The sequence below is a fragment of the Ambystoma mexicanum genome, chromosome 2p (genome assembly GCF_040938575.1).
Source record: "Ambystoma mexicanum isolate Mex_15411 chromosome 2p, UKY_AmexF1_1, whole genome shotgun sequence".
In the NCBI taxonomy this organism is placed as follows: Eukaryota; Metazoa; Chordata; class Amphibia; order Caudata; family Ambystomatidae; genus Ambystoma; species Ambystoma mexicanum.
Window position 1 is genome coordinate 18,528,154 of NC_090923.1, and position 27,560 is coordinate 18,555,713.

A 27,560-nucleotide genomic window follows, 5' to 3' on the forward strand; every position below is an offset into this window, starting at 1 on the left:
GATGAACTTGACTCAATTGAAAGACGAGCGAAAGGGGGACAGAGAGAAGAACACACTCACGTCAGATGGGAAGAGCCTAAATTGCGCGGCACGCCCCAGAGAGAGCACCGTACACCAGATGGGGAGTTCACCAAGCCGTGTAAAGTGAACCAGAGAGAGAGACAGACCCATACACCAGCTTGGGAGTTCCCCAAGCCATATACAGGGAACCAGAGAGGCGCGCCGGAGCCCACAAGTTTCAGTCTCTCACACCTTTGAAAAGTATTAAGCCTGAACCACGCGCAAGTACAAAGCCTGGGAAAACACAAGGGACATAGCTCTTCTGAAGCTGGTGATGAGAACAGGGATAAGAATCCTTGGTGGCACAAGTGTCCAGACAACACTGACAATACCATTGGAGACCAACGTCGGTATGGTTGAACGACTGCATTACTTTGAAAAAACAGGAAACCACGAGGTGAGGGACGCCAAAGCAGGAGAGATAATGGTAATCTGTGCACGTACGAGGGTCTACACCTAAGGAGGCTCCCACCAAAGTTCTCCAACCATCAGCAAGAGAACGGGAGGCCAGGGAAGACCGTAAAGAATCGTTATTCCAACCAGTTCACTCTTCCCAGTACAAAAACTGAAATATTAATTTAAATGTATGTATTTTGTTATGTTTTATTGAAGGTTAGTGCTTAAGGTTTTGTATTAACCACTGCATAATTGAGTTGAATTGGAGAAAAAGAAAACCTAATTGTGTGAAACAAATTGTTGAATGGTTAGGTACTAGAAGGAAAGTAGAAGACACAAAGTTATCCTGGCTAAAGGGAAAGATACCTACCCATCCTGTACAAAGTGAAAATAAGTTTGAAGAGGAAGCAGGACAGGGAAAAAAGCATAGAGAAAATTGCCAATTGAATCCCCCATTACATTAAGAATACCAAGAAGCTAAGAATCACAGACAAGAAATACTGATGAATAGGAGAATCCCAGAGGGAGGAAACCAGAGGCAAGGAAACAAAGTAATCCTGTTACAGAACTAAAGAGTTGTATGTAAACAGTCAGAAGAGACTATTCACAGGCCAGATATTGAAAGACTGGTACTACAGGTACCCTCAGAATAGTTGCATAGGTATTGAGGATTATTTTCAAGACACTATTTTTGAATCACTTGCTGAAAAGCTGGTACTAGAAGTATCTGTAGAGAAGGGAGAAATTCGCAACACGGGCGTAACATCACTGACGCCATGTCATCATTGCGTGTGCAATATCATGAGAGCAATGACGTTGATGCGGCCCGCATGCCACACACGTAATGAACCCCACCAATTGGGGGCAAGCAAACTAAGACACGCAATACCCTGCTATTCAAAGCACAGTACCCAGTGCAGGACAGATTGTAAACCACGTTCCGGCACTCCTGAGTGGCGCGCATCCCTGTTTGAAACATTATTTGTGGATTTTCAAGACCCCGTTTGCCTGTCCTTTGACCAGTCTCTGTGTTACCCCTTGGAATTGCTATTTTTGGATTTGGTTAGCTGTTTCACAATCTGGTTACAGATTACCATTGGATTTGGCATTTGTTCTGTTTTCTTGGCTTGGCTATCTCGGATTTACCTTTTTGGATGCGATAATCTGATCAGGATTCCCGCTCTTGGTTATCTGTGCTCCGTTGGATTAACATTAGACTTGACTTGGCTTTCCGTGGATTGCTGTTTGTAGATTACTCCTGGACAAACTCACGCTCCCTGTAGAATGTGCCTGCATGCTGCCCAGGAAGGTCCCTGCATTGCCCATCAGTTTCGCAAACTGTGGCACTTGCTGGACACTAGACTTTGCTAGGCAGCAGTGTCTTTTTGCAGTTTGTGTTGCAGGTAGGGTTCTGGCGTCCATTATTAGTTTACAATCGTCAGGCAGTTCTCTGGTTTATGGACAATAGCACCGGGGTAGGTGGAAAACTGCTACTACGTCTGCCAAGTCTGGTTCTCTCTATACAGCAAACAGACGGCATCTGGAAAGGGCAGGGGCCAGAGGGAGGATCAGCATTTTGGCTCACTTTTTTATTTTTTATTTATTTTTTAACAGATGGGATGAGAACCAGCAAGTTGTTTTTTCATTTGCCTTTTCAATCGAGCCTTTGACACCAATGTGTTTTGTTCCTTGGTGGTGGTGCTCTCGAGAGGAAAGTATCCCGGAGAGGGGTCTTTGGAAGGTCGGCTGTGGTCAATCCCACCAAACCAGACTAGTGCACTGTGTAAAGGAGAAGAACAAGTTACTCACCAACTGGTAACATTCTTTCGACTGGATGTTCCTCCAACGTATTCCACATCTTTGACATGTAATGTCCACAGCTGTGTACTCTAAAACGTTTTAGGCAGAGGGCGTCCTGCGTCGATGGCATTGGGTCGATGTCCCTCGAAGGCTTCTGTTGAGGGTGATGTCACCGGATATTATAAATAGGACGCATGGCTCCCGTAGCCTCAGTTTATGTTTTTTCCTCCATAACATGTGACCTGCACATATCCAATGCCTGCTTGACTGCACATGGCCTTGAGGGAACGTAAGCTGCAATAGCATAGGAAATTCTTCAGAGGGGCAGGCTGGGAGGGTGATGTGGAATTTGTTGGAGGAACATCCAGTCGGAAGAACGTTACGAGTTGGTAAGTACATTTTTCTTTGAATGGATTGCGTCCTCCAATGGATTCCACATTTTTGACAGACTCCCAAAGCAGTACCAGAAAATGGAGGAAGGAAAAGAATTTAGAGTACCTAATCAAATGGCGGAATAAAGAACCGTCTTACCAAAGGCCATATCTTGACCATGGATCATATCCAGGGAATAATGTTTAACAAAGGTGTGGATAGAAGCCCATGTGACTGCATCACAAATATTCCTAATAGGAACACCCCGTTGTAGAACAGTGGAAGTAGCCACACCCCTAGTGGAATGAGCTTTGAACTCTTCAGGAGGGTCCTTACCCACCAATCAGTAACATTCAGTAATGGTGAGGATAATCCAGCATGACAAGGTCTGTTTGGTAACAGCCTGGCCCAATCGGTGTCCTGCATATCCTACAAAGAGTTGATCGTCCACTCTGACCCTGGACATCCTAGTAATATAAAAGCTCAGAGCTCTCCTAGGGTCCAACCTGGTGTCCAGTCAAAGTTCAGAAGAAATTGTTTCGACAGGTAAAAGTTTTGACACAAAAGTGCCGAAAACAAAAGTTTCGAATTTTATTTTTAAATAATAAAGTGTTAATTTTAATTTGGTATAGTTAAATAGGTGTTTAAAAAAACAAAACAGGGGTTTTGGGGGGCCACCCCCATTAAAAGAAAAATTAAATTAAATAAAAAATAGAAACTTTTTTTCAACACTTTTGTGTCGAAACTTTCACCAGTCGAAACTTTGACTGTCGAAACTGTCACTATGAACCGTCCAACCTAGGGAGTCGCTCCTCTTCCTTGCCAGTATGAAGAGGAGGATAGAAAGACGGAAGAACCACCTTCTGGCTTAAATTAAATTCAGAGACTACTTTAGGTAGAAAGGAAGGACGTACCCTCACTACAACCCTATCCTTGTGGAACACAGTAAAAGGGCGGCTTAGATGATAGTGCCAGCAATTCACTCACTCTGAGAGCGGATGTAAGCGCAACCAAGAACACAGTCTTGAAAGACAACAGTCGCAAAGGACAAGAGTGCACAGGTTCAAAAGGAGCACCCATCAGGAATTTAAAGACCAAATTCAAATCCCAATACGGCTCCTGGAACAGGGACGGCAGGAACACATTAGTGAGTCCTTTAAGAAATTGGGAAATCAAAGGAATCTTAAAATAAGAACATTCTTCAGACAAGCGTTTGAAGAAATATAGCGCCGCCAGGAAACCTTTAATGGGACCCACTTGAAGGCCCCTGTGGGCCAAGGAAAGCAAGAAAGGTAAAACCATGGGAATGGAACACTGAAAAGGATCAACATTTTTTCCTCTGCACCAGTCACAAAACTTACACCACCAGTACAGGGATTTTGTTGCTGGCCGCCTGGCCGAAATCAACAACCATCACATCATCCGGGAGGTCCCAATCCTTATACTTCAACCTTTCAGATACCAAGCGTGGAGTTTGAGAGTCCTGACCTCTAGATGGAGAATCAGACCAGACAACCCCCCCCTCCCCTCCTTGAGAGAGACCAGAACCTCTCGGTAGGGAAGACAAGGTGGAGGGAAAATGGATAGAAGGTCCGGGTACCACGCTCGTCTGGCCCAATCTGGAGCAATGAGGATCATGTGGGATCCAAACCTCTGCAACCTTCTTAACACCTGCTGAATGACGGGGACCCGAGGAAACGTGTACAGAAGTGGGAATGACCAATCCACTAGGAAGGCATCTTCTAAGGCTCCTCTTGGAAGTAATTCCCTTGAGTAGAATCTCTCGCACCTCCGGTTGGCACTGGTCGTGAATAGATCCACTTGTGGGGTTCCCCAAAGGGCAAAGATCTCCAGAAGGACTTCCTGAGCCAACTCCCACTCGTGAGAGCTGTGCTCTGCCTGCTCAGAGCATCCGCCGCCGCATTCTCCTCATCGGCCAGATGAACTGCCGAGAGTGATATTCCCTGCTGGATTGCCCAGAACCAGAGCTGCATCGCCTCTCTGCACAACGGGAGTGACCCTACCCCTCCCGTTTTTTGTTGAGGTAATGCATGGTCCGTCATGATCAGGACACACATCCCCCATACAAACAGAAGAAAAGCCTTCAGGGCCAGCCTGATGGTCCTCAGCTCCAACAGGTTGATGTGGCGTTTGGACTCAGACCGAGACCAACGACCGCTGGTGGTCCAACCTTCAGCATGGGCTCCCCATCCCGTGAGGGAAGCGTCCGTCACTACTGTCACCTCCAGCCACGGTTGCCAAAACGGCTCCCCCTTCATCAGGTTCCCCTCGTTGGCTCACCACAGCAGATCCTGTGAGACAGAGATTGGAATCTGAAATCCTGCCTGAGAATTGTGACCACTGCCTCTTGAGGACCCATTGCAGGGATCTCATCCGCAGTCTGGCCTCTGGCACCAGAAAAATGCAGGATGCCATGAGGCCGAGCAACCTTAAGAATTCGAAAGCCGGGAGACTCTGGGCATGTTGAAACTTGTCCACCATCTGTACAATGTGATGAGCCCTCACCTTGGGAGGCGAGCACTTCCCCAAGGACGTGTCCAACACAGCCCCGATGTACTGGAGCTGTTGGGAAGGTGTCAGATGCGACTTCTTGAAATTGAGGGAGAAGCCCAGCTTGTGGAGGGAGCGGCAGGTGAGACCGAGATGATCCATCGCTTGCTCGGGAGAACGTGCACGGATCAGCCAGTCGTCCAGGTAGGGGTAGACGTCAATCCCCCCCTTGCCTGAGAATGGCTGGCACCACCACCATTAGCTTGGTGAAGACCCTCGGGCGGAGGTCAATCCGAATGGCATGACCCGAAACTGAAAGTATGAGTCGCCAGCCGCAAACCTCAGGTACTTTGTGCTTTGGATGAATCGGCACATGGAAGTAAGCATCCTGTAAATCCAGAGACACCAACCATCCTGAAGTCGAAGGGCCTGGAGGACTTGAGAAAGAGTGACCATCTTGAACTTGTCTTTCCTGAGAAGTTTGTTCAACCAACACAAGTCCAAAATGGGTCTCAATCCCCCGTCTTTCTTTGGAATCAAAAAATATGGGGAATACCATCCCTTGTTCCTCTCCGCTGCAGGCACCAGCTCCATAGCGCCTTTCTCTAGCAGTGTCAATATTTCCTGCACAAGGAGCGGATATGGAAGCTTCAAAGAGAGATTCCCCGGTGGATTGTCACACGGCAGCTGAAGGAAGGGAAGGCAGCAGCCATGGGTTATTGTATCCAGAACCCACGCATTCCGAAGTAATGGCTCGCCATTCTTCGAGATGCTGAGACAGTCTGCCCCCAACCCGTGAACCATGGGACATTGTCATGATGCCTACCCCCGGAGCACCAGGCCAGGCCCAGCACCCCCGGAAGCAGGTATCATGCCCTCGGGTAAAAGCCCAGCGGCCCCTTATAGGGGCTCTTTGGACTCAGTCCTGGCGCCTTTGGCGCCAGGCTCATGTTGGACATCAGTCCTGGCGCCATAGGCGCCAGGCTCATAAAGGAAGGTGTTTTGTGCACTTACCTGATGCAGACCATGCTGCACGCTTCAGGCCTCCCTGAGACCTGAAAGGGACTATTTTTTCATAGGGACTATTTTTTCACTCGGGCGTGGCCAGGGAAGGATACATACCTAGTTGGGGAAGGATACATACCTGGGACTTCTTTGGAGGCTATTTAAGCCACGCCCAGACAGCAGCTCATGCTTCGCGTTGTTCTGCTTCCTGCAGCTTAACGCTCACCGTGTCTGCTCCTGCTCCTGGACTCCAGCCACGCCCGCCTCGAACCTGGAAGACCTGCAAGGAAGGAAGAGAAGAGAAAGGTGAAAACCAAGGACTATTTCAAACTTCTTACCTGCATCCGGAATCTTCTCGCCAGCATCCCTGAAGAAAGACTTCCATTTAAAAGCATTGCGTTGCTCGCTGCAGCGCCACGCTTCACTCACCTGTCCTCGAGACATCTCCCGGCTCCATCGCGGCTGTCAGCATTGGACGCCACATCTCTGCACCTAGGGGAGAGAGGAAGAAACAAAAGGTGAGCAGAAGGAACACAGAAGGAAAGCCTGATTAACAGCCATAATACTTACCGGCTTTTCTTCCACATTTCGGGTCGGCGCCGCCCCGTTGGCAGGTACCGTACCCCGGCCCCTATGGGGAAAGGACAAGAGACATTTCTGGGGAATGATAAGGACATTTAGAGGGATCGCCCTCATCACTACTCACCTCGGCAGTTTAACCCCTCGACGCATCGCCTTCATTCTGCACCTGAAATAAAGGACAGATCACAGGTTAGAAAGACAACATAAAGGAGGCCTCACTTAAACTTTGAACTTTCATACTTACGGCGCATCGCTCAGGAAAGTCAAGTGGATTTTGCCAGCGCCATTCTGAAAACCAGTGAAGTAACTGGACGAACACGCGCCCCTGCACCAGAAGCAGGATGGAGAGTTCATCCTTCCAAACCATAAGGTGAGCTTCAACCGGGGTTTGGAGGAAGTTAGAGAGGAACGAAGGGGGAAGGGGGAAAGGGGGGTGCTAGCACACTATTCTGCAGACTGTTAATCCCCTTTCTCATCTGCAGAAGGATATTCCTACGGGCCAGGCAAGCACGATTTGGAGGTCCTGTCCAATCGGTGTTCCGGGTCCTGCGCATCATGCTAGAAGAGGCCACAGCAATCCAGACTAGACCAGCGCCCCCGTGGGAACCAGGTGAGCGTTACAGACATGGCCTCATGACTGTTTAGGAGCGGCTGCGGCAGCGCCTGAAGGCAAAGAGGGAGCTGCCTGAGCGGCTTTGGCACCTCTATTTCCCCGACCACACCTGGTACTTTTACGCTGACCCCTTTGACTGGCGGCTCCTCTCGTTCTACCAAAGGAGGAGTAGTAACGAAAAGAACCTCCCCTCCACTGCTGTCCCCTAGGACGAAAAGACGGAGGTTGACGCACATCAGCGCTCAAAGACTAAGCAGCAGCTTTTGAGGTGTGCAATCTCTTAAGGCTCTCGTCAGCCTTGCTGCCAGACAAATGCGTGCCAACAAAGGGCATGGTCAAAAGACAGGCTTGCACATCCGGAGCAAAACCCGACTTCCGCAACCATGCAAATCTGCTTATAACGGTGCTCACAGCTATGGACCGGCTAACACCGTCGGCCGTGTCCAAACCCGACTGAAGGGATTCACACATGGCATCCTTCCCATCTTGCACGAGAGCAAGGAACCCATTCCTTTCTTCCCCTTCGGGAATATGCTCAGCCGCAAGAGAAACACAATTCCACAGAGTGTGTGAAAATATTGCTAAGGCACAAGTGGAGTTGGCTGATTTCAACGCCATACTCCCTGCAGAAAAGACCTTGCGTGCCCAACAGTCGAAGCGTTTGTCGTCATTGTCAGGAGGGATGGTAGGCTACGCCGCCTGCCTCGAGGTGGCCGTAGCTGCCTGAACCACCAAACTCTCAGGAGTGGGTTGAGATGAAAGGTAGGTGGGGTCGCTACCAGAAGGGCGGTATTTTTTGGTTAACGATTTGTTAACAGCCGGAAGAGATTCCGGGGACTGCCAAGCAGCCACCACCCTTTTCTGCAATTGTCAGATGAAAAGGTACCACCAGGTCAGAGGACGGACCTTGATCTAAAATGTCAGTTAGATCATCCAGCACAAAAGCTTCAGAAGGACTGGACCAGCCCAGATACTCCGTGACCCTAGCCATGAGCCTCCTGTAAATGACTCAGCATTAGCCCCAGGCTCAGGCCTGCCAAATTCCACTTCCGGAGAAGTGTCCAAACAACTGGCATCATGAAGGGTCTGCCTCAACTCTTCCAATTGACTGTCTCCAGAAAAGACAAGAGCCACATCCGGCTCAACAGGTTCCAAATCAAAGTCAGACCTTTCCTCCTCCTCATAAATGTCCTCCAGACGGAGGTAAAAACCCTGCCTCGGGACAGAAGAGGATCTGGAGTCTACCACAGGGCTCACAGACTTTGAAGTAGCCACAGTATCAGCGACCCTGATCTGTAAATTTCGGGCCAAAAGCCCTTACCAGGTTTCTGCGGTCTCGTTGGAGACGAGGACCGAGACCTGGAAGCACATCTCTTGCGACTATCCTGAGCCTTGTCCGAACAGGACCTCGAAAGTTCCCGATGAGTCGCGTCAAGGACCCGAGCCCGAAGACATGCGAGAAATGGTATGAGACTGTTCCTTGCCGACTACATCAGAAGGCACGGACGGAACTGTGCCTTGCGATTGAAAAATCGCCAACATCTGCTCCCTGAAGGCAGCCAATTCCTGCGGAGTCGAGGACTTATTCGGACATGCCACTTTGCTTGCGACTACATCCTCCGAGGATGACCAGGAAGGCGACCGGTGCTGGCGCTTCCTAGAACGCTGAGGTGAAGAAGACGAATGGCAGGAACCACTCTGAGACAGAGATCCCCGGGACTCCTCCCGACGCGGAGAGTCGCCTCTCGAATCGTCGGTTGACACCCCATTGGATTTAGATTTACGGGACTTACTCGGTTTAGAACCCCCTACCTACCTGAAGCTTCCCCTTACGCTCCCGCAAGGCCTTATCAGTCAGCGACTGGCATTTGGAACAGTCGTCAGTGTTGTGACTCTCGGCCAAGCACCACATACAAATGCAATGCGGGTCGGTGATCGAAATTTTAGACTTGCAGTCCCGGCAAGTCTTGAAGCCAGACCGTGGAATCGGAGGGGTCGAAGAAGAAGACATCTTCACGAGAAATATCACGAGGCGCGCCGAGTCTCCGAAGCAAACAAGTTTTTCAGAAAATCCAAACTGAAGCTACGGGCGCTGTACAACCTATTTATAACATCCGGTGAAGTCGCCCTCGACAGAGGCCTTCGAGGGACATCGACCCGACGCCATTGACGCAGGACGCCCTCTGCCGAAAAAGTTTCCGAACTACACAGCTGTGGACATTACATATCAAAGATGTGGAATACGTTGGAGGACACAATCCATTCAAAGCCTGCGTATTCCTTAGCAAATTTCTGAATCTGAAAAGTAAGTTGGAAAGTAAGCCTTTCCAGTCTTAATCTCAATTATGCAGTTATAATTGGAGGATATACATAGTTCAAGTCCCAAGTAGGAGAAGCTTGTAGTATAGTTAATCGTGCCTAACAAGGTACCCATCTTAACTTTATTTACCCTCTTACCTGATATTAACATTGAGTTTGTGGGGGCGTGGCTTGGCGCCGATGGCGAGCGGTAGCTGATCCGCCGAGCTCCGGCCGAGACGCCGTTTCCTGATCCTTTTTCTCCGGCTCGCGTGCGACCCCGACTTCTGAAAAGGAACGAGCGGTTGGGCGAAGCAGCCCTGCACCTGAATAGTTGTTGGGCCCACCAAATTGGACCCCCCTGAGACTCCGGTGGCCCTGAATCGGTTCTCCCCCCCTCCCGTTCTTACTGGATCCAAGATGGCGCCCCGCACAGCATAGCGGTGCCTGCGAGGGGTACCCCCTCCCCCAACGGATTCCAGGGCCCGGCGGGGAGAGGCAGCAGCAAAGGAGAGGCTCCGCTCTTCTAGAGACCACCTCTACGGACCACACCATCACACACGGGGGCAGACCACAGCTCACGGCCCGATATTTGGCCAGGTGAAGGGCCCCACCAGTGATCTCACAAGTGAACTAACTTTTGAGGCCTAAAACACCCGCAACCATCGCCCCAAGATGGCCGCCAAGAACAAGACCAGAGCCGCCACCATGGACTCCTTTGTTTCCACCAGGGCGAAGACCCCCACTCAATCCAAGGCCAGCTCCTCTGAAGTTGCCCAGTCGAGCGAAGAGGTGGCGGCCGATAACCACTCTCAGATACTTGATGCTATAGCCTCGCTAAAGACGCATATCGACTCCAAGATCGACGAATTCAAAGTCGATATTCAACTGATCCGCCAAGACGCTCGCAACTTAACGGAGAGGGTCGCGACCGTTGAACAGTCGGCAGAGGAAGCCTCCACGGCCATCACAGCCATAAAGTCCGAAGTTGTCCTCCTGAAGAGGAAAGTCACCTTTTTGGAGGAAAAGGCGGAGGAGGCCGAAGGTCGGGCCAGACGGAGCAACATCAGGATCCTGGGGGTCCCGGAGGGGAACGAGGGAGTAAATACCACATCCTTCGTCGAAACCCTTCTGCTACAAGAAATAGGGGCCGGCAAATTGACCCAGGGATTCTCTGTCGAAAGGGCCCACAGATCCCTTCAGAGGCGCCCTCCCCCCGGATCGCACCCCAGACCCATAATCGCTAAGATACTGAACTTTCAGGACAGAGAAACTATCTTACGGCGATCCAGGGAGGGGGGCCCCATCGAGCGAGGAGACTCCAAAATCTCCATTTATCCGGACTACACGCAGAAGGTACAAAGAGAGCGGAACTCATTTGTCCCGATAAAAGCCCGGCTCCGACAACTGAACCTAAAATATAGACTACTTTATCCATCGCGCCTAAGGGTTGTCTACAAGGAGAGAGTGGTATTTCTCGAGAACCCAGATGCGGCCAACATGTGGCTTGAGGATAATAACCTGGCGGATGGCAAGGACAACTCACAGACTGAGACCTAACCCCCCAGCGACCCCCATGTAAGAAACATCGCACGTGAGACCGGAATACAGAAGATAATCCAACTACAGTTTTTTCACTTGGAAACGGCCTCGTTCGGCTCTGCCGCCAGGCCCTTGCCCCACCCCCAGCGTAGTATTTACCCGGTCTGGGCACCCGCCTGACCCAGCTCGCGCCCGACTCCCGGATGGGCTCCGACGGCTCGAGAGCGCCTGAGCACCGCGACAATGTTGTAGTTGCTGGGCGCACCAGTTTAAGTTTTGTTGTTAGTTTTATTAGTTGTACAGTCTTCATGCCTCTTTTGCCAACGCAGACCGAGATGGGTCTGGGACATGACACCGATGAACGAAATGCAGTGGTATCCCCCCTGCAGCCCACCCGAACAAGACTAAAGTGGAGTCGGACCCCAGAGTCCCACACCAAATCTGAAACTCGAACCGGATGGCGACACAGCTTACTGTAATGACCTGGAATGTGCGGGGCATGGGCTCATACCTCAGGCGCAATCGTATACAGTCCTACCTCAGGAGGAAGAAAATCTCCATTGCACTCCTTCAAGAGACTCACCTCACGACGGAGACCATGTCTAAAATTGCAGACCGATGGGCTGGGACTGTTAGAGGGTCCCCCTACTCTAAATACGCCAGAGGGGTGCTAATATGGATAAGCCCGGACGTCCCCTTCCAGATGGAGGGAAGTGAACAAGATAAAGAAGGGAGATTCACAGCGATTTGGGGCACATTGGAACAAACCCCAGTCTGCTTCATCAACTCTTACTTCCCTCATCACGGGATATCGGCGTACCTCGCCACATTGATAACGAAGCTGACTCGGTACCGGGACCGCACCTTCATATGGGGAGGGGACTTCAACTGTGTTGCTGACACGAGTGCAGACAGATCGCTGCCCCCCCCACGCCCGAGCAGCCTCACATCCGGTGCCTTGAGGGAAACTCTGGAGCAACTCAACTTAGTGGACATCTGGAGGGAACACCATCCGACCGACAGGTCCTACTCCCACTACTCAGCTCCACATGGAGTTCACACAAGAATTGACTATCTGTTCATCAATAAGGAACTCACCCCACACATAGCAACCACAGAATACCTGGGGCGGACGATCTCCGACCACTCCCCACTGACCATGTTATGGCAAATGAGAGGCCCCAGACCCCCGATCCCCATGTGGAGGATGCCGACCGCGGCACTTGCGGACCTCGAGTTCAGGGAAACCCTTGCCGAAAAATTGGAAGAATACTTGGAGAACAACATCGGTTCGGTCCCCTCCTGGGGCACATTATGGGAAGCAATGAAGGTGGTGACCAGAGGCGAAATCATATCGAGAGCCGGCGGAACTCGCAGGCAGTTGCGGAGCACCCTGGAAGCACAGGAAGCTGAGATCTCCCGACTGGAGTCCACATGCGACAACTCTATGGAGACAGAGACCAAGCTGAAGGAAGCCCGCACAGAATGTCAGCAGGCATGGGAAAGACTGGAAAAATTTGATTTCGCCACGCACACCGCCAGATCTCATAAAGAATCGGACAAACCGGGAAGACTACTAGCATGGCTCTGCAAACGGGAACACCCCAAACATCTCCCAGTGGAGATACGGGACGCTAATGGGTCATCCCACTCGACTCAGCTAGGGATCAATGAAGCCTTTGCTAAATTCTACACAGAACTGTATACCCACAAGACCCAGATTCCTGCTGCAGACATCATAGACACACTCGAGGAGATAGAACTTCCCCACATTTCGCTCGAGCAGAGAGAGGAGCTGGAAACCGAGATCACTCTTGAGGACGTTCAAGGGGCAATCAGGTCCCTCTCCAACAACAAAGCCCCTGGCAGTGACGGCCTCCCACCTGAGTTCTATAAAGCGTATGAGTCCATCCTTGCCCCAGTTCTCCACGAGGTCTACCAGGAGGCACACACGGATGGGATTCTCCCCAACACCATGAAGGAAACCATAATAGTCCCCATGCTCAAGCCACACAAATCGCCCACCGACTGTGAGTCCTATCGCCCTCTGGCTATGCTAAACTACGATGCCAAGATCCTCACATCCATATTGGCCCGCAAGCTAGCCAGGGTGGTGGGTTCCATCGTTCACGAAGATCAGAACGGATTCGTTCCTGGGCGCAACACCACTGCTAACCTCCGGAGGCTGCAGCATGTAATGGCCGAAACATATGACAGGGACGAGGACCTGGCGGTGTTGTCGCTCGACGCCATCAAGGCCTTCGACTCCATATACTGGGAGTGGATCAGGGAGGTCCTGAGAAGATTTGGCTTTGGAGAGGGCTTCATCAGGTGGGTTGAGGTCCTCTACAATTCCCCGACGGCGAGAGTAAGAACGGGAAGAGTGGTTTCAGCGGCTTGGGATATACAAAGGGGAACAAGGCAGGGCTGCCCGTTATCACCCATGCTGTACATACTGGGCCTGGAACCGATTGCATTATACTTCAGGCAGCAGCTCTTCGATGCTGGCATTAAGGTGGGCAATGCACACCACATAATATCCTTGTATGCAGACGACGTCCTTCTTTACCTAAGCTCCCCCGAAGTTAACGCGCCAACCGCGTTGGAGATACTGGACAACTATGCGAAGTACTCAGGGATCCGCTTTAGTAGGAATAAGTCCTCTGCCTTCCCCTTGGCGGGCTTACGCAACATTCCGGAAAACAATCTCCCAGAGATAGGAATAAGCTGGCAACTGGTCCAGTTCCGTTATTTGGGGATCAACATAAGCCACACCCCGCTACTCATGCATGAACACAACACCGAGGCCGCCATCACGAGTCTCCGAAGTTCTATAAAGTTTTGGTCCAAGCTCCCATTGGCCATGGTGGGCAGGGCAGCGATTGTCAAGATGATCGTACTCCCCCGATTCCTGTATTTCTTCGTAAACATTTGCCATTACATTAGACCGTCCTTCTTCAAGAAGCTGGAGGCCATCATCAGGGACTTCCTTTGGGGCCCACACAGGCATAAACTGTCGCTGTCCGTCCTCTCTCTCCCACACAAAGAAGGCGGAATAAAGTTACCGGATCTCCAGTTGTACTACCTGGCTGCCCAGCTGAGTCACATAACGAGATGGCTCTCGGATGAGCCTTCAGCAGAGACCGAACTGCTGAGGCAACCCTTGGACAATGTGATCCCCAAGGAGATCCTATGGCACCCTACATGGCAACCCCCGGTCCCCTCCATGGTGATTGACCTGGGAAGAAAGATATGGGCCAGGTCCTGCTGCATCAGGCGAATACGACACCCATACTCTCCGGACAATCCCATCCTAGCAGACACCTGTCGAACGGCTGCAGACATCTCTACGGCAAGGAGGTGGGAAGAGGCCGGCATTTACACATGGAGCGACATGTATGAGGAGGGAGAATTCAGGGATTTCGAATCTCTTAAGGCTGCCGATGGAATTCCCCCGGGCCAGTTCCTCTGGTACCATCGCCTCAAACAAACTGCTAAGAAACAATGGACCGGATGGCCGGAGGAGCCCTCCCCTGACCCTCTGCTACAAGAGATGCATGACCTCTCGGACGGCTGGAGACCTGTCTCCAGGCTTTACAGCAGACTATGTGATAAAACCAACCCTAAATGCGAAGATCTGAGGACAAAATGGGAGGCGGACCTTGAGACCCCGATTTCAGATAAAGAATGGGAAAGAGCGCTGATATTTCCCAAAAAAGTATCCAGGAACACCAGGTTTGGCCAGATCCAATTGAACGTTCTTTACAGGACATACATGACCCCACATAGGGTTGCCTCCTTCAATAAGACATCCTCCCCTGCATGCCCCTGGTGCGGGAATGATAAAGCAGATGTGATTCACATGTTCTGGACCTGCACCAAGGCGATGGCACTGTGGTCCAAGGCCAAACAGACCTGCATGGACGCCGGAATGACAAGATACGAATGGACTCCTGGCGAGTGCCTCCTGGGGACCTACCCCAGACCTAGCAAATCCAAGCACGCTGTTAAATTAATGGACATCTCATGTATCCTGGCTAAAAGAACAATAGCGATGGCCTGGAAGACGCCGTCGGGCCCCAGGCAAGAGAGATGGCTCAAAAAACTCGAGAGATGGACAACAGCTGAAACCAGGGCCTGGCAGGAAGGAATCACGAACAGTGGCGAAACCGAAGGTGGCACTTTGGAATCATGGAAGGCCCTCCTCAGAGACATACGCTTCAGCGCTGACTACAAACCCCCCTGAAGTCCCACACCACTGCATTGACACTGCTCGGATGCCGGCATTGGTGGAACCACCTCTGTGTTTGACCCCTCTTGCTTCCTTAAACTGTGGGTCATTGCCCCTAACCCACCCGTCCACTGTAAGTTTGCTACAACATGAAGACTGTTGTTGATTTGTTTGTTCCCCCCCCCTTGTTTCCCCCTCACCGTCTCCTCCCCAGTTCAAACCAATGTTGATTTCTTGTTGTATTGCACGTTTTCTTTTTCTTTTTTCTATCAAAACCAATAAAATACGTTTTAAAAAAAAAAACATTGAGTTTGTCTTGTCCAAGTTGATCATCAGATCATGCTCGTCTGCAAATGTTGATAACTCATTCAGCATATTCCTCATTCCAATGAATGTCTAGTCAAACATAACCAGGTTATCAGCATATAGCATATATAGCATATATAGCATGGCAACCGATGAAACACTGCCAAGCTTCGATTTCTCCAACAGACAGTGGGGCAAATCAGCTATATACAAATTAAACGGGAGCCAAAGCACATCCTTATTTGACTCCCCTGTTCATCTGCACCAAGGATGTCAATGTTCCCTCATGGTGTAATCAAACACACACCCAGTTATTACTGTGTAATTCAATGAGTATTTGAAGTAAATAACCAGGGCAGCCAAGTTTACTCATTTGTGACCACAGGTTTGCTCTATTTATTTGGTTAAAAGCAGATTTCAAATGTAACCAAGTGGCATATAGCGATGAACCACAGCTACTACCTCCACCATGCATCAGACAATCTAATGCTCTGATATTGTGAACAGTGGCTGATCCTTTCCGAAAACCAGTCTGAAATGGGTCTAGGAGGTTAACGCCCACCAATGTTTGCAACTCTAACACCAGAGTAGCAAAGAGCTTATCGGTAATGTCCAACATGGATAGCAGCCTGTAATTATCTGCAATCATCCGATCGCCTTTTCGATATATAGGGATCAATACAGACTGCTGCCATGAGGACGGTACCTTTTGCTGCAGACATACCTTAGAAAATAAATACATTATACAAGTCCAACTTCCTTGGTCGTTCTTAAGGACCACATTAGCCAAGCCATTAGGGCCAGGCAATCTTGAGTTCTTCAATCTAATTATTGCAGCTTCGATCACTTCCCAACTAAAGTCCATAGGCCATGTTGACCGTACACCAATTTCTTCATATGGCGCTATCAAGTGATCAAAAAATGTTGATCTAATGTGAGCGCTCCAGGTTGAACCAGAAGAACAAGTTACTTACCAACTGGTAACGTTCTTTCGATTGGATGTTCCTCCAACGTATTCCTCATCTTAGATGTATTCCATCCAGCTTTGCTGCTCTTCAGAAATGTTTTCGGCAGAGGGAGCCGTGCGTCGATGTCGTCGAGTCGATGGTCCCTCGAAGGCCTCAGTCGAGGGTGACGTCATCGGGTATATAGGTAGCATGAGCGGCGCCCATTGGCCTCAGTTCTGTTTTTCCCTTTTCACCTTTGATTTTGTACTGTGTAGATTGTGCCGGTAGACAGGTATCAGCCATGGGAGAGTTGAGTTGTCAATAATCCGGAAAAATCTACAGAGGAGTAGGCTGGGAGGGCGATGAGGAATACGTTGGAGGAACATCCAATCGAAAGAACGTTACCAGTTGGTAACTAACTTGTTCTTCTAATGGATTGTGTCCTCCAACTTATTCCTCATCTTAGATAGACTCCCAAAGCAGTATGGACAATTTCTCTGGAGGAGGGGTTAGATTTTTCAATACCCTTAGATGGCTGAATATAGTACTGCTTTACCAAAATTCTGCTCCTTAGACTGGGAAGCATCCAGTCTATAGAATTTTGAAAAGGTGTGCAGTGAAGACCAAGTTGCTGCTTCACGAATGGACCTTATTGGAACACCTCTTTGAAGGGCTGTCGAAGAGGCGATACCTCTGGTGGAATGAGCCATTAACCCTTCTGGTGGATCTTTTTGTGCTAATCTGTAGCATTCTGAAATGCCAAGCACAATCCAGCGTGATATTGTCTGTTTTGTCACCGATTGACCCAATTTTCTTCCGGTGTAGCCGATAAACAGTTGGTTGTCCACTCTAAGCTTGGAAAGCCTAGAGATGTAAAAGCTTAAAGCTCTTCTCAGATCCAACCTGTGTAATCTTTCCTCCTCCTTAGGATGAGGTGGAGGATAGAATGCGGGTAAAACAATTTTCTGACTTAAATGAAAATCAAATACCACTTTAGGTCAAAATGAGGGTTTAACCCTCAACACAACTCTGTCCTTATGGAACACAGTATATGGTGGCCCAGAAGACAGTGCCTGCAATTCGCTCACTCTTCTAGCAGATGTTAAAGCAACTAGGAAAGCAGTTTTCCATGTCAGTAATCTTAATGGATACGTTTTCAAAAGGCTCAAAAGGAGCACACATTAAGAATTTTAGAACCAGATTGAGATCCCAAATTGGCACTTGGAATGGGTAAGGGGTAAACACATTAGTGAGTCCCTTTAAGAATTGCACTACAAAAGGAATTTTGAAAATAGGAGCATTCTTCCGACGAGCACTTGAAAATGGAAAGCGCTGCAAGATAACCTTTAATGGTACCAACATTTAGACCTCTATGCGCTAGGGACTCGAGGAAGGACAGTACTTCCGGAATAGAACATAGAAAAGGATCGACATTCTTTTCTCTGCAAAACTTCCTCCAACGGCAACGGTATAGAGATTTTGTTGCTGGCCTTCTTGCCGAAAGCAACACCTCCATGACGTCATCTGGAAGGTCCCAATCCTTGTATCTCAGCCTTTATGATACCAAGCGTGAAGGTTGAGAGTTTTGACCTCTGGATGGAGAACCTGACCCTCCATTTGTGAGAGGTGGTCTTCTCTCTGAGAAAGACGTACTGGGGAACAGATGGACATGTCTAGAAGGTCCGAGTACCACGTTCTCCTGACCCAATCCGGGGCAATTGGGATCATGCAGTTCCCGAACCGTCTCAGTCTCCTGATGACCCGAGGAATGACGGGAATCGGAGGGAACGCGTACAATAGTGGGAAATTCCACTCCACCACGAACGCGTCTCCCAGGACTCCTCACGGGGGAAATTCCCTTGAGCAATAGCTTTCACACTTCTGGTTGATTCCAGTCGCAAATATGTCTACTTCAGGGGTTCCCCAAAGGGCGAAGATCTCTTGAATGACTTCCTGAGCAAGTTCCCATTCGTGGGACACCGTGCTCTGCCTGCTCAGAGCATCTGCCGTCATTCTCCTCCCCGGCTAGGTGAACTGCCGTTAAAGAGATTCCTTCCTGAATTGCCCAATACCAGAGCTGCATTGCCTCTCTGCACAGAGGTAGTGACCCTACACCTCTTTCGTTTAGATAATGCATGGCCAGTGTGTTGTCCGTCATTATCAGGAAATTTTTTCCCCTGACAGCAGGAAAGCTTTCAGCGCTAGTCTGATGGCTCTCAGCTCCAGAAGGTTGATGTGTAGTTTGGACTCCAAAGGAGACCAACGACCGCTGATTGTCAGATCGTTGGCATGAGCTCCCCACCCCTTGAGTGAGGCGTCCGTCACTACTGTGATCGCCGGCCATGGTTGCCAAAAAAGTTCTCCTTTTAGGATGTTCTCTGTACAAGTCCACCATAGAAGATCTTGTCGAACCTTGTTCGGAATCTGAAGAAGATCCGTAATTCGACCTGAGAACTGGGACCACTGAGTCCTTAGAGCCCATTGAAGGGATCTCATCCTCAAACGTGGCTTCGGCACCAGAAAGATGCAGGATGCCATGAGGCCGAGCAACCTTAAGAAGTCGTAGGCCTGGAGATTTTGAGCATTTTGGAATTTGGAAACCATCTGAAGAATGTCTTGAGCCCCCGACTTGGGAGGCGAGCACTTTCCCAGGGATGTGTCCAATACCCCCTATGTACTGGAGCTGTTGGGAAGGTGTCATTTGCGACTTCTTGAAATTGAGGGAGAAGCCCATTCTGTGGAGGAAGTGGCAGGTGACTTTCAGATGATCCAGTGCTTGTTTGGCAGAACGTGCCCATATCAACCAATCGTCCAGGTAGGGGTAGACATGAATCCCCCCCCCTCTCCTGAGGTGTGTTGCTACCACTACCATTAACTTGGTGAAGACCCTCGGGGGGAGGTCAATCCGAATGGCAGGACTCGAAACTGATAGTGTGAGTCGCCAACTACGAACCTCAGGTATTTTCTGTGCTTGAGATGAATTGGCACATGAAAATAAGCATCCTAGAGGTCCAATGACACCAACCAGTCCTGAAGTTGAAGGGCCTGAAGGATCTGAGAAAGGGTAACCATCTTGAACTTGTCCTTCCTGAGGAACTTGTTCAAGTTTCTTAAGTCCAAGATGGGTCTCAGTCCTCCGTCCTTTTTGGGGATCAAAATATACAGGGAGTACCATCCCTTGTTCTTCTCCGCTGCAGGTACTGGTTCTATAGCACCTTTCTCCAACAGGGTTAGAATTTCCTGCTGTAGGAGCGAGTCTAAAAACTTCAGAGGGTGTCTCCCTGGTGGATTGCTTTGAGGTTGCGTTAGAAAAGGAAGGCAGTAACCTTGGGCTATTATTTCTAGAGCCCAAACATCTGAAGTAATGGCTCGCCATTCTTGCAGATGCTGGGACAGCCTGCCTCCTACAGGTGTTTTGTGATGCAAGTCCTCAAAGTGGTTTTGTGGTGGTTGTTGCAGCCGCTGATGGCAAAGAGGCGGCAGCTGGAGCTGGCTTCGCACGTTTTGCTCGTCCACCGCGAGTGGCCTTTCTCTGGCCCCTTTGACTGGCCATTCCTCTCGCCTTTCCATATGAGTAGTAGTAACAATAGGATCGTCCCCTCCAAGATTGTCCTGGCGCACGAAAAGGCTGAGGTTGCCTTATAGCAACCCCTAAAGATTTGGCAGCTGCTTTTGAGGTCTGCAACCTCTCAAGGCTCTCGTCAGCCTTGTTGCTAAAAAGGTGAGACCCGTCAAAGGGCATGTTCAGAAGGTGGTTCTGTAAGTCCGGTGTGAAACCCGACTTCCGTAACCACGCAAATCTGCGCATTACCGTGCTAGTGCCCATGGACCTGCTTACACTATCCGCAGTGTCCAATCCAGATTGAAGGGATTTCCTGCATGGCTTCCTTCCCATCTCTGACAATAGATAGGAACCCTTCCCTTTCGTCCCCTTCTGGTATGTGCTCCGCAGCCATTGCGATGCACTCCCACAGAGTGTATGAAAACTTTGCCAAGGCACATGTGGAGTTGGCAGATTTTAAAGCCATACTCCCAGCTGAAAATATCTTCCGTGCCCAGCCATCCAACCGCTTATCGTCCCTGTCTGGAGGGATAGAAGGGTACGCAAGTTTGTTAGACGCTGTGGCTGCCTGTATGACCAGACTCTCGGGAGTGGAATGTTTGGACAGTTAGCCGGGGTCGCTACTGGCAGGGTGGTATTTTGAGGTGAGGGATTTATTCACCAGAGGAATAGAATCCAGAGTCTCCTAATTCTTGGCCACCCTATTTTGCAGGGCTACATGAAAGGGTAGTACTGGGTCTTCGGTGGGACCATGGTCCAATATATCTGTCAAATCATCCTGGATGAATTGGGCTGATGGTCTAGCTCATCCTAAGTAGTCTACTACCTTCATCATTAGCTGACGGTATGATGGACTGGCATGCTCTCCTGGTTCTGGTTTGCCAAAGTCATTTTTAGGAGATGCGTCAATGCCACTTGCATTGTGTAATGATTCCACCAGGTCCCTCATCCTGCTTTCTTCTGAAATCAGGCATTCTGGGACATTTGGGGTGCCATATTCTAGCCCATAAGGTACATTCTCCACATCACAACTTTCCTGTTCCTCAAAAATTGAGGTCAGGGACTTGAAAAACTCCTTCCTAGGGAGAGGCTTGAAAATCTTCTCTGGAAGAGGAGGAGAAAGAGGTGTATCAAAGGGCTCTGAGGGCATTACAGGTCTTGTAACCCTGTCTTTCCCTTTTTCTGGCTGGCCTGGCTTAGCTGGAGCCTTTGGCGCAGAGGGCTTCGGGGTGGACGTCGACAATGGCGTCGACAAAATAGTGGTTGTCGTTGACAGCGCCGGCTTCGAGGGCGTTGAGGCGCTCTTCGAAGATTTGCCCTTCGAGGTGCGTTGGTGACCTTGAGCGGTCGACTCGAGCGGTCTTTTTCGCTCGGCGTCTTGGAAGGTTCTCTATCCTTCCTTTTTCGATCACCCGGGCTCGAGGGTGCGCGAGTGTCGGAGCGATGACGCTCCCGGCCAGCTTCCGAAGAAGGTGCAGACCGAGGCTTCGCTTTCTCAAACACCTCCATAATTTTGACCCTGAACGCTTCTCACTCTTCGGAGGACGAATGTTTCGTGGGGCATTTCATCCTTGTTGGGGACCTGTCTGAGGACGAGGTGGAGGGGGACCTGTGGCGTTGTATCTTCGATTTTTTCGTCAAAGATGACGAGCGATAGGAATCACTTCGGGACCTGGACCGATGCCTTTCGCGTCGGGGAGATTTCTCCTCGCGGGGCCTCGACTCAACGCTAGAGGCTTTACGATTGGATTTACGATCTACCTGTAGTTTTCCTCCTTTCTCGCAAGGCTTTCCTCGTCAGCCTGACACTTCGTACAGGCCTCCATGTCATGGCCTTCTCCGAGGCACCACAAACACTCTCGGTGCGGGTCTGTGATCGACATTTTTGAACCGCACGACTTGCACTTTTTGAAACCCGATCTCGGGGTCGTGGTCAGCGTCAATGACGAGGACATATTCGTTCTTTACTATTCTTTCACAGAACTCGAGGCGCGCCGAATCTCCGAAGCAACGTATACTGTGGAAAAATGGAACTGAGGCCAACGGGCGCTGCACGTGTTACCTATATACCTGATGACATCACCCTCGACAGAGGCCTTCGAGGGACCATCGACTCGATGACATCGACGCACGGCGCCCTCTGCCGAAAAGATTTCCGAAGAGCAGCAGAGCTGGATGGAATACATCTTAGATGAGGACTACGTTGGAGGACACAATCCATTCGAAATGGGGTTTACCAGTTTATTTTTTAACTCCATCACCATTAGCCATATGGCACCAGTGTCACGGTTTTTTAAAAGACACATACACACTGCTCCCAATCTGCCCTGGCAATAGTTATCCTGTATCGTTTTAGATAGGCCCAATGTACCTTTTCAATAACCACATTTGATTTCCTCTCCTGCACCTCTGTTCTGTGTGTAATCTGTCCGAGTCATTCTTCGATCTTGTTTGCATTTTTACCATTTAACTTGTCCCAATCAAACATGCCAGTTCAAAAGTAAACCACACAAACTTTCTCAATTGTAACCTTAGTGCAACTTAAAGGGTTTCCTGCACTGTTTGAGACCAGATCACCACACTTGGGAGTGTCTAACATTCCTGGCTTCAAGTTGATGTCTAATACAAGAATAGCATTGTCCCTGTACTTGCTTGTTGGATTATTAAGGGCATTTACATTTTGTAAAAGGCAGTGGTTACCAGCAAATTAGTCAAGTGTGGCCTTCTTTGACCACAAGACCATGTTGGTTTACCCGACTGATCACCAAGAGCACGACCATTAAGTCCCACTCCTTTAGGAAGAGGAGCCAATGTAACCCCCGGTTGTTCGATACCTTGTGCATCATTGAACTACATCCAACTATACACTGCTTCCTGTCCACACATCTTGAGTTCAAATCTCCATGTATTACTAACGGGTTACTAATGGTCGCTTCTCCCCACTGGGTCAAAATCTCATCTAAATAGCGAAATACTTCCTCAGATACTTTTACCCAGATGGTGGTAGATGTTTATGACCAACATTCTCGTAAGTATCGGCCAATACATTGCCCCCTTTATCCTTTGGTAATACAAGAGTTCTTTCCTCACTCCAACCATGAAACCACCCTTTGGCCGGCCAGTGCTACCTTTTACAGCTTCAGATTGGAAAACAACCATCGATCCCAATGTCAAACATTATCCAAGGCTCTTGAAGGGCAAACATATCATAACGATCTGTACATTGATTCACCCATCTTTAACAAACGGCAAAACCATTGGCGATTCCAACTTGCAATCGTGCGCGGCCTGAGCTGGGTAGGAATCTCTGGAGCCATTGCCATCCCCGAGCGTCATACTTGGTAGTCACCTTGGGACATGGTTTAAAATTTACATTATCATTAGTAGCCTGTTTTCCTTTGCATTGAGACAGCATAATGCTACCTTTAAGGGTTCCATTTGTTTGTCAAAAATAAAACCCAAATATTTCAGGGATGTCTGACAGAGACATACCCAGTGGTTCTACAAAGTCACATGAGTTCAACAGTCTCAACAATGGTACTTGGTAGAATCCAAAAAGCTGAACAGTTCATATTCCGTTTGCCTTCAGTCACTGTGACCGGCCCAATGGTGATGGTTTTTGGATCAAGTTCCTGCACTGCAAGAACCTCAGCAATATTCTTTTGTTGATAATCCGAGGTTTCACATTTAAATCATCAATACTTACTTCAACACTCTGCGGTATTGCCATCGCGGATGTGTGTATAGATTAATCGAGTATGATTACGTGGGAGCTCGGATGCTACTGCCTGCACATGCCAGTCATCCCTCACCAGCCAGTGGGAGCTTGGATGCTATCCCGGATGCCTGTATAGATTCATTGAGTGTATGATTACGTGGTAGCTTCTGCACATGCCAGCCATCCTGGATGCCTGTATAGGTTCATTGAGTGTATGATTACGTGGGAGCTCAGATGCTTCTGCCTGCACATACCAGCCTTCCCAGATGCCTGTATAGATTAATTGAGTGTAGGATTACGTGGGAGCTCGGATGCTACTGCCGGCACATGCCAGTCGTCCTTCACCAGTCAGCTAGTTATTGTACCCACATTTTGTGTTGATCTCCTCTTCTGGGGTGCTTCTCTTTTTCTTAACTTTTTTAGTTTTGCCTGTTAGGCAGGACTGCTCGTTGAATTTAAGGGATGGTTGACATTACTGTTACCCAATGCTTGTTGTACTCTCTTGACACTTAGTCAACCACTGTTTATGTGTGAGATAGGTTGCTGGGGAGACTAATCCTTCCTCATGTATATTACTTGCTTCTTGTATGTCTGTCTGAATGGCGTTGGTTTTGGGTGGGGCCGTAGAGCCGGGCTGTAGCTCACCCTCTCCAGCTGTGAGTACCCGATTACCAACAAGCTTGTGCAATTGCATTATTGCTTCACCTTGATGCTTTAAGTCTTTGTGAATGGTTCCACAAAGTGTAAGCAATATTTTAATTGCAAAGTGAACTACTCGTGAAGACTCATTCAATGTGGAATCCTCACGAGAGTGGTTATGAGACGATTGAACATTAATGGCGGCTGGCAATGTAGCCTCTATGATTGAATCATACATCAGCTTTGGACTTCTGGCCGCCGATGTCTGTACTGCAGGCTCACGTCCTGCTGGTTACTACAGAAGCTTCATTATTCACCATACAGTTAGTGCTCGTTTAGGTACTGTTATGTAGGGCATAGCATAACTTCAACAGAAATGTCAATTAGCGAGTTGTTTATACTCGTATGTGGGCTGCCCATTTCCTCTGTCAGTCATCGGGAGCTGCAGCCTTTCTCGATTGGTTCCCCTGGAGCCATAAAACGCAGTAATTTTCACCCACATGTTATCAACGGGTAATACAGAAGCATTCATGTTCCCCGTGGCCTCAGCTGTATCTGTTGCCCGTATCGGATATAACACTCCCAAGTCATTTCTCGAACTTCGGTCCGTACGGCTTAGCCATCGTGAAAGGTGTGCCCTATTCTTGTTTGTTGCTTTTCCCATATAGTTTAAATGGAAGCTTTATCACTGGGCGCTGGGTTTACAGGGAATAAATTAGCCATGCAGTCCAACAATAGATGTTTGTTGTTTAGAACGCTCACCTCAATTAATGCTTGTGTGGTCCTCAGTATGCAGCAAACCAGTCAATTATCACTCTACTAGCCCCTTCTGCCCCATACAGACCACGTAATTACCACTTTGCCCCACACACCGCACAGCACTGCTTCTGCACAGTTCAAGTAGTCAGCTGGGTCTCGAAACACCTCCTCAATGGTCACAGAGAAAAGACCATTAACTGTGTGCAACATGTAATGACCACTTGGCCCCACTTTGCTCCACACACTGTGCCCTATAGGCTCAGTATTGTTGCAGTAAGAGACCGAGTATCACCCAATTGTATGAATATTTACTTTAAGAAGTCAACTAATTCAATAGACGAAGATAATGTGTCTGCCATCATCAGGCGGTTCTACAAAATTCGACAAATTATCACACATGACCGCACCAGTAGAGTTAACAAACTTGCCCAAATACAATAACAGACGCTGTACTAGGCTAGCGCAATCAAGAGTTAATTGCCAAAGAGTTTCTATTTGCTCTGTTTTACAGAGTCCGCAAGACCTCTTTCCAAGTGACAAGCCGATACTCAGCCCCAGCAATTCTAACGGATGCAGGCAATTTAACCTAAATTATAAAACTAAGGTCAGATGTAAACGTGAGGGGGTCTCTACAATATATGTTAAAGGCACCTGGAAACCTAATGAGGTGCACCTAAATTCTCTTTATAATTTGAGCTTGTGTATACTTTCCCAGTTTTCAATATTTTGCCAATCCTTTGGCTTTTTTTGTCTCTGTCTGGATCAATGGAGATCACACGTTTTCATACATTTCTTCACAGAAGTCCAAGTACTCACAGTAAATCTTCCCCAGTTTATTAAAAAGGGTAACCCATTGCCCTTAGTTTTGAACTATAACCTCAGCCTATTAGGTTTATGCCTAACTGTAAGCGTACAGCCCCTATAGGCACAGAGGATGGAAGAATCAGAACTGAGCGCCATAGTACCCCATGCCACTTCTTTATCATATTAAATACAAGTTTCAGACCATACATAATCCTTGGAGTTACTCTAGTCTTATAAAAGTCAATCAGGGGAAAAAGGGAGTAGAAGCAGAACTCAGCATGAAGAATAAAAACCTCAGTCCTCCCAACTATCTGCTCCTTTATCGCCACTAGATGTAGAAGTATAAAAGTCTGTGTGTTGCATGCGTGCGTCGAGATGAAGAGGGGGGGGGGGGGGGGGAGGGGCAACACCACCATGTCAGAAAGAAGGTGTACATCATAAAAAGAATATTTCCGGCAAAGCTGCATGGAAACGAAACATGCCTCTTAACAAAACATGTCAACAAAGGCTACCTGCAAAACGTCATGAAGTCTCCTTCCAGCCTCAGATTAGTAGGTGCAACATCCTAAACACTGAAAAGCCCTTTATTGAGAGGGAACCCATAAATCTGTATCCGTCTAGACTTGGATTTGCATTTGTGACCTTAGGTGTGTTGCTTGATGGGCGAGCTTTGGGAGTGATCCTGCCGTGCGGCAATGAAGTTCCTTTGGGGGTCAACGTAGCATCCTTCAGACAGGGGGAATGTGTTGGTCACATCTTGGAGCAAAGGTAAGTCGAGTGCTTTTCGACAGTTTACAATCTGTATAGCTAGCACGGCAATAGTGTAGCATATAAGATACCACAGGCAACTTTGTGGGTGTGACAACGGGAAGGTTCACTCATTGTTGGCATACACAGAAGAAATCTGCATTAGTGAGAGTGTTAAGAGTGTAGGCCCCAAGCAAAACCTTCCGGCAAGAACCTAAGACACTGCCTACAGTAAGAGTGTAAAGAGGATGTAAACAGAGGGTAAATGAGGTTCCAAGGTAAAGAGTCCAAGCCTGATTGCCTCACCCCTGGGACAGCTGCTGTCTGCTCTTCTTTCACAGTCCAGGTTCCCCATGGAGTTTTTATCTTCTTCCCGCTTTATGCAGAACGATATAAATTCATGTCCTGTAATACACAAAAATAAGTCACTTATAAATTACTAAATATGCAGAACTAAGAAGGGATCAGCTCTGCTTATTACAACTTCCAAAGGGTTCAATTGACAGCTGCCATATGGTTACTCACCTCCTAAAGTCATTATGTCCCCAGGAGGGACATTCCTGTACTCCTACTGAACAGAAGAGTATAAGGAGGGACGTTTAACACAATACGTACAACTAGGACATTCAAAATCAGGGCCATACCTCCAATATGGCGGACCTGGACAG

General features: G+C 48.8%; 1 protein-coding gene across 2 annotated transcripts in view; it reads right to left on the reverse strand.

The window, feature by feature from the left end:
* LOC138566148 (zinc finger protein 583-like) overlaps positions 1-27,560 on the reverse strand; it is a 211,739-nt gene that overhangs the window by 13,816 nt on the left and 170,363 nt on the right. For both annotated transcript variants that reach the window (XM_069643162.1, XM_069643161.1), the window contains one exon: positions 27,199-27,297. In XM_069643162.1, the coding sequence (XP_069499263.1) occupies positions 27,199-27,297 (99 nt within the window). The remainder of the gene's footprint in view (positions 1-27,198; positions 27,298-27,560) is intronic.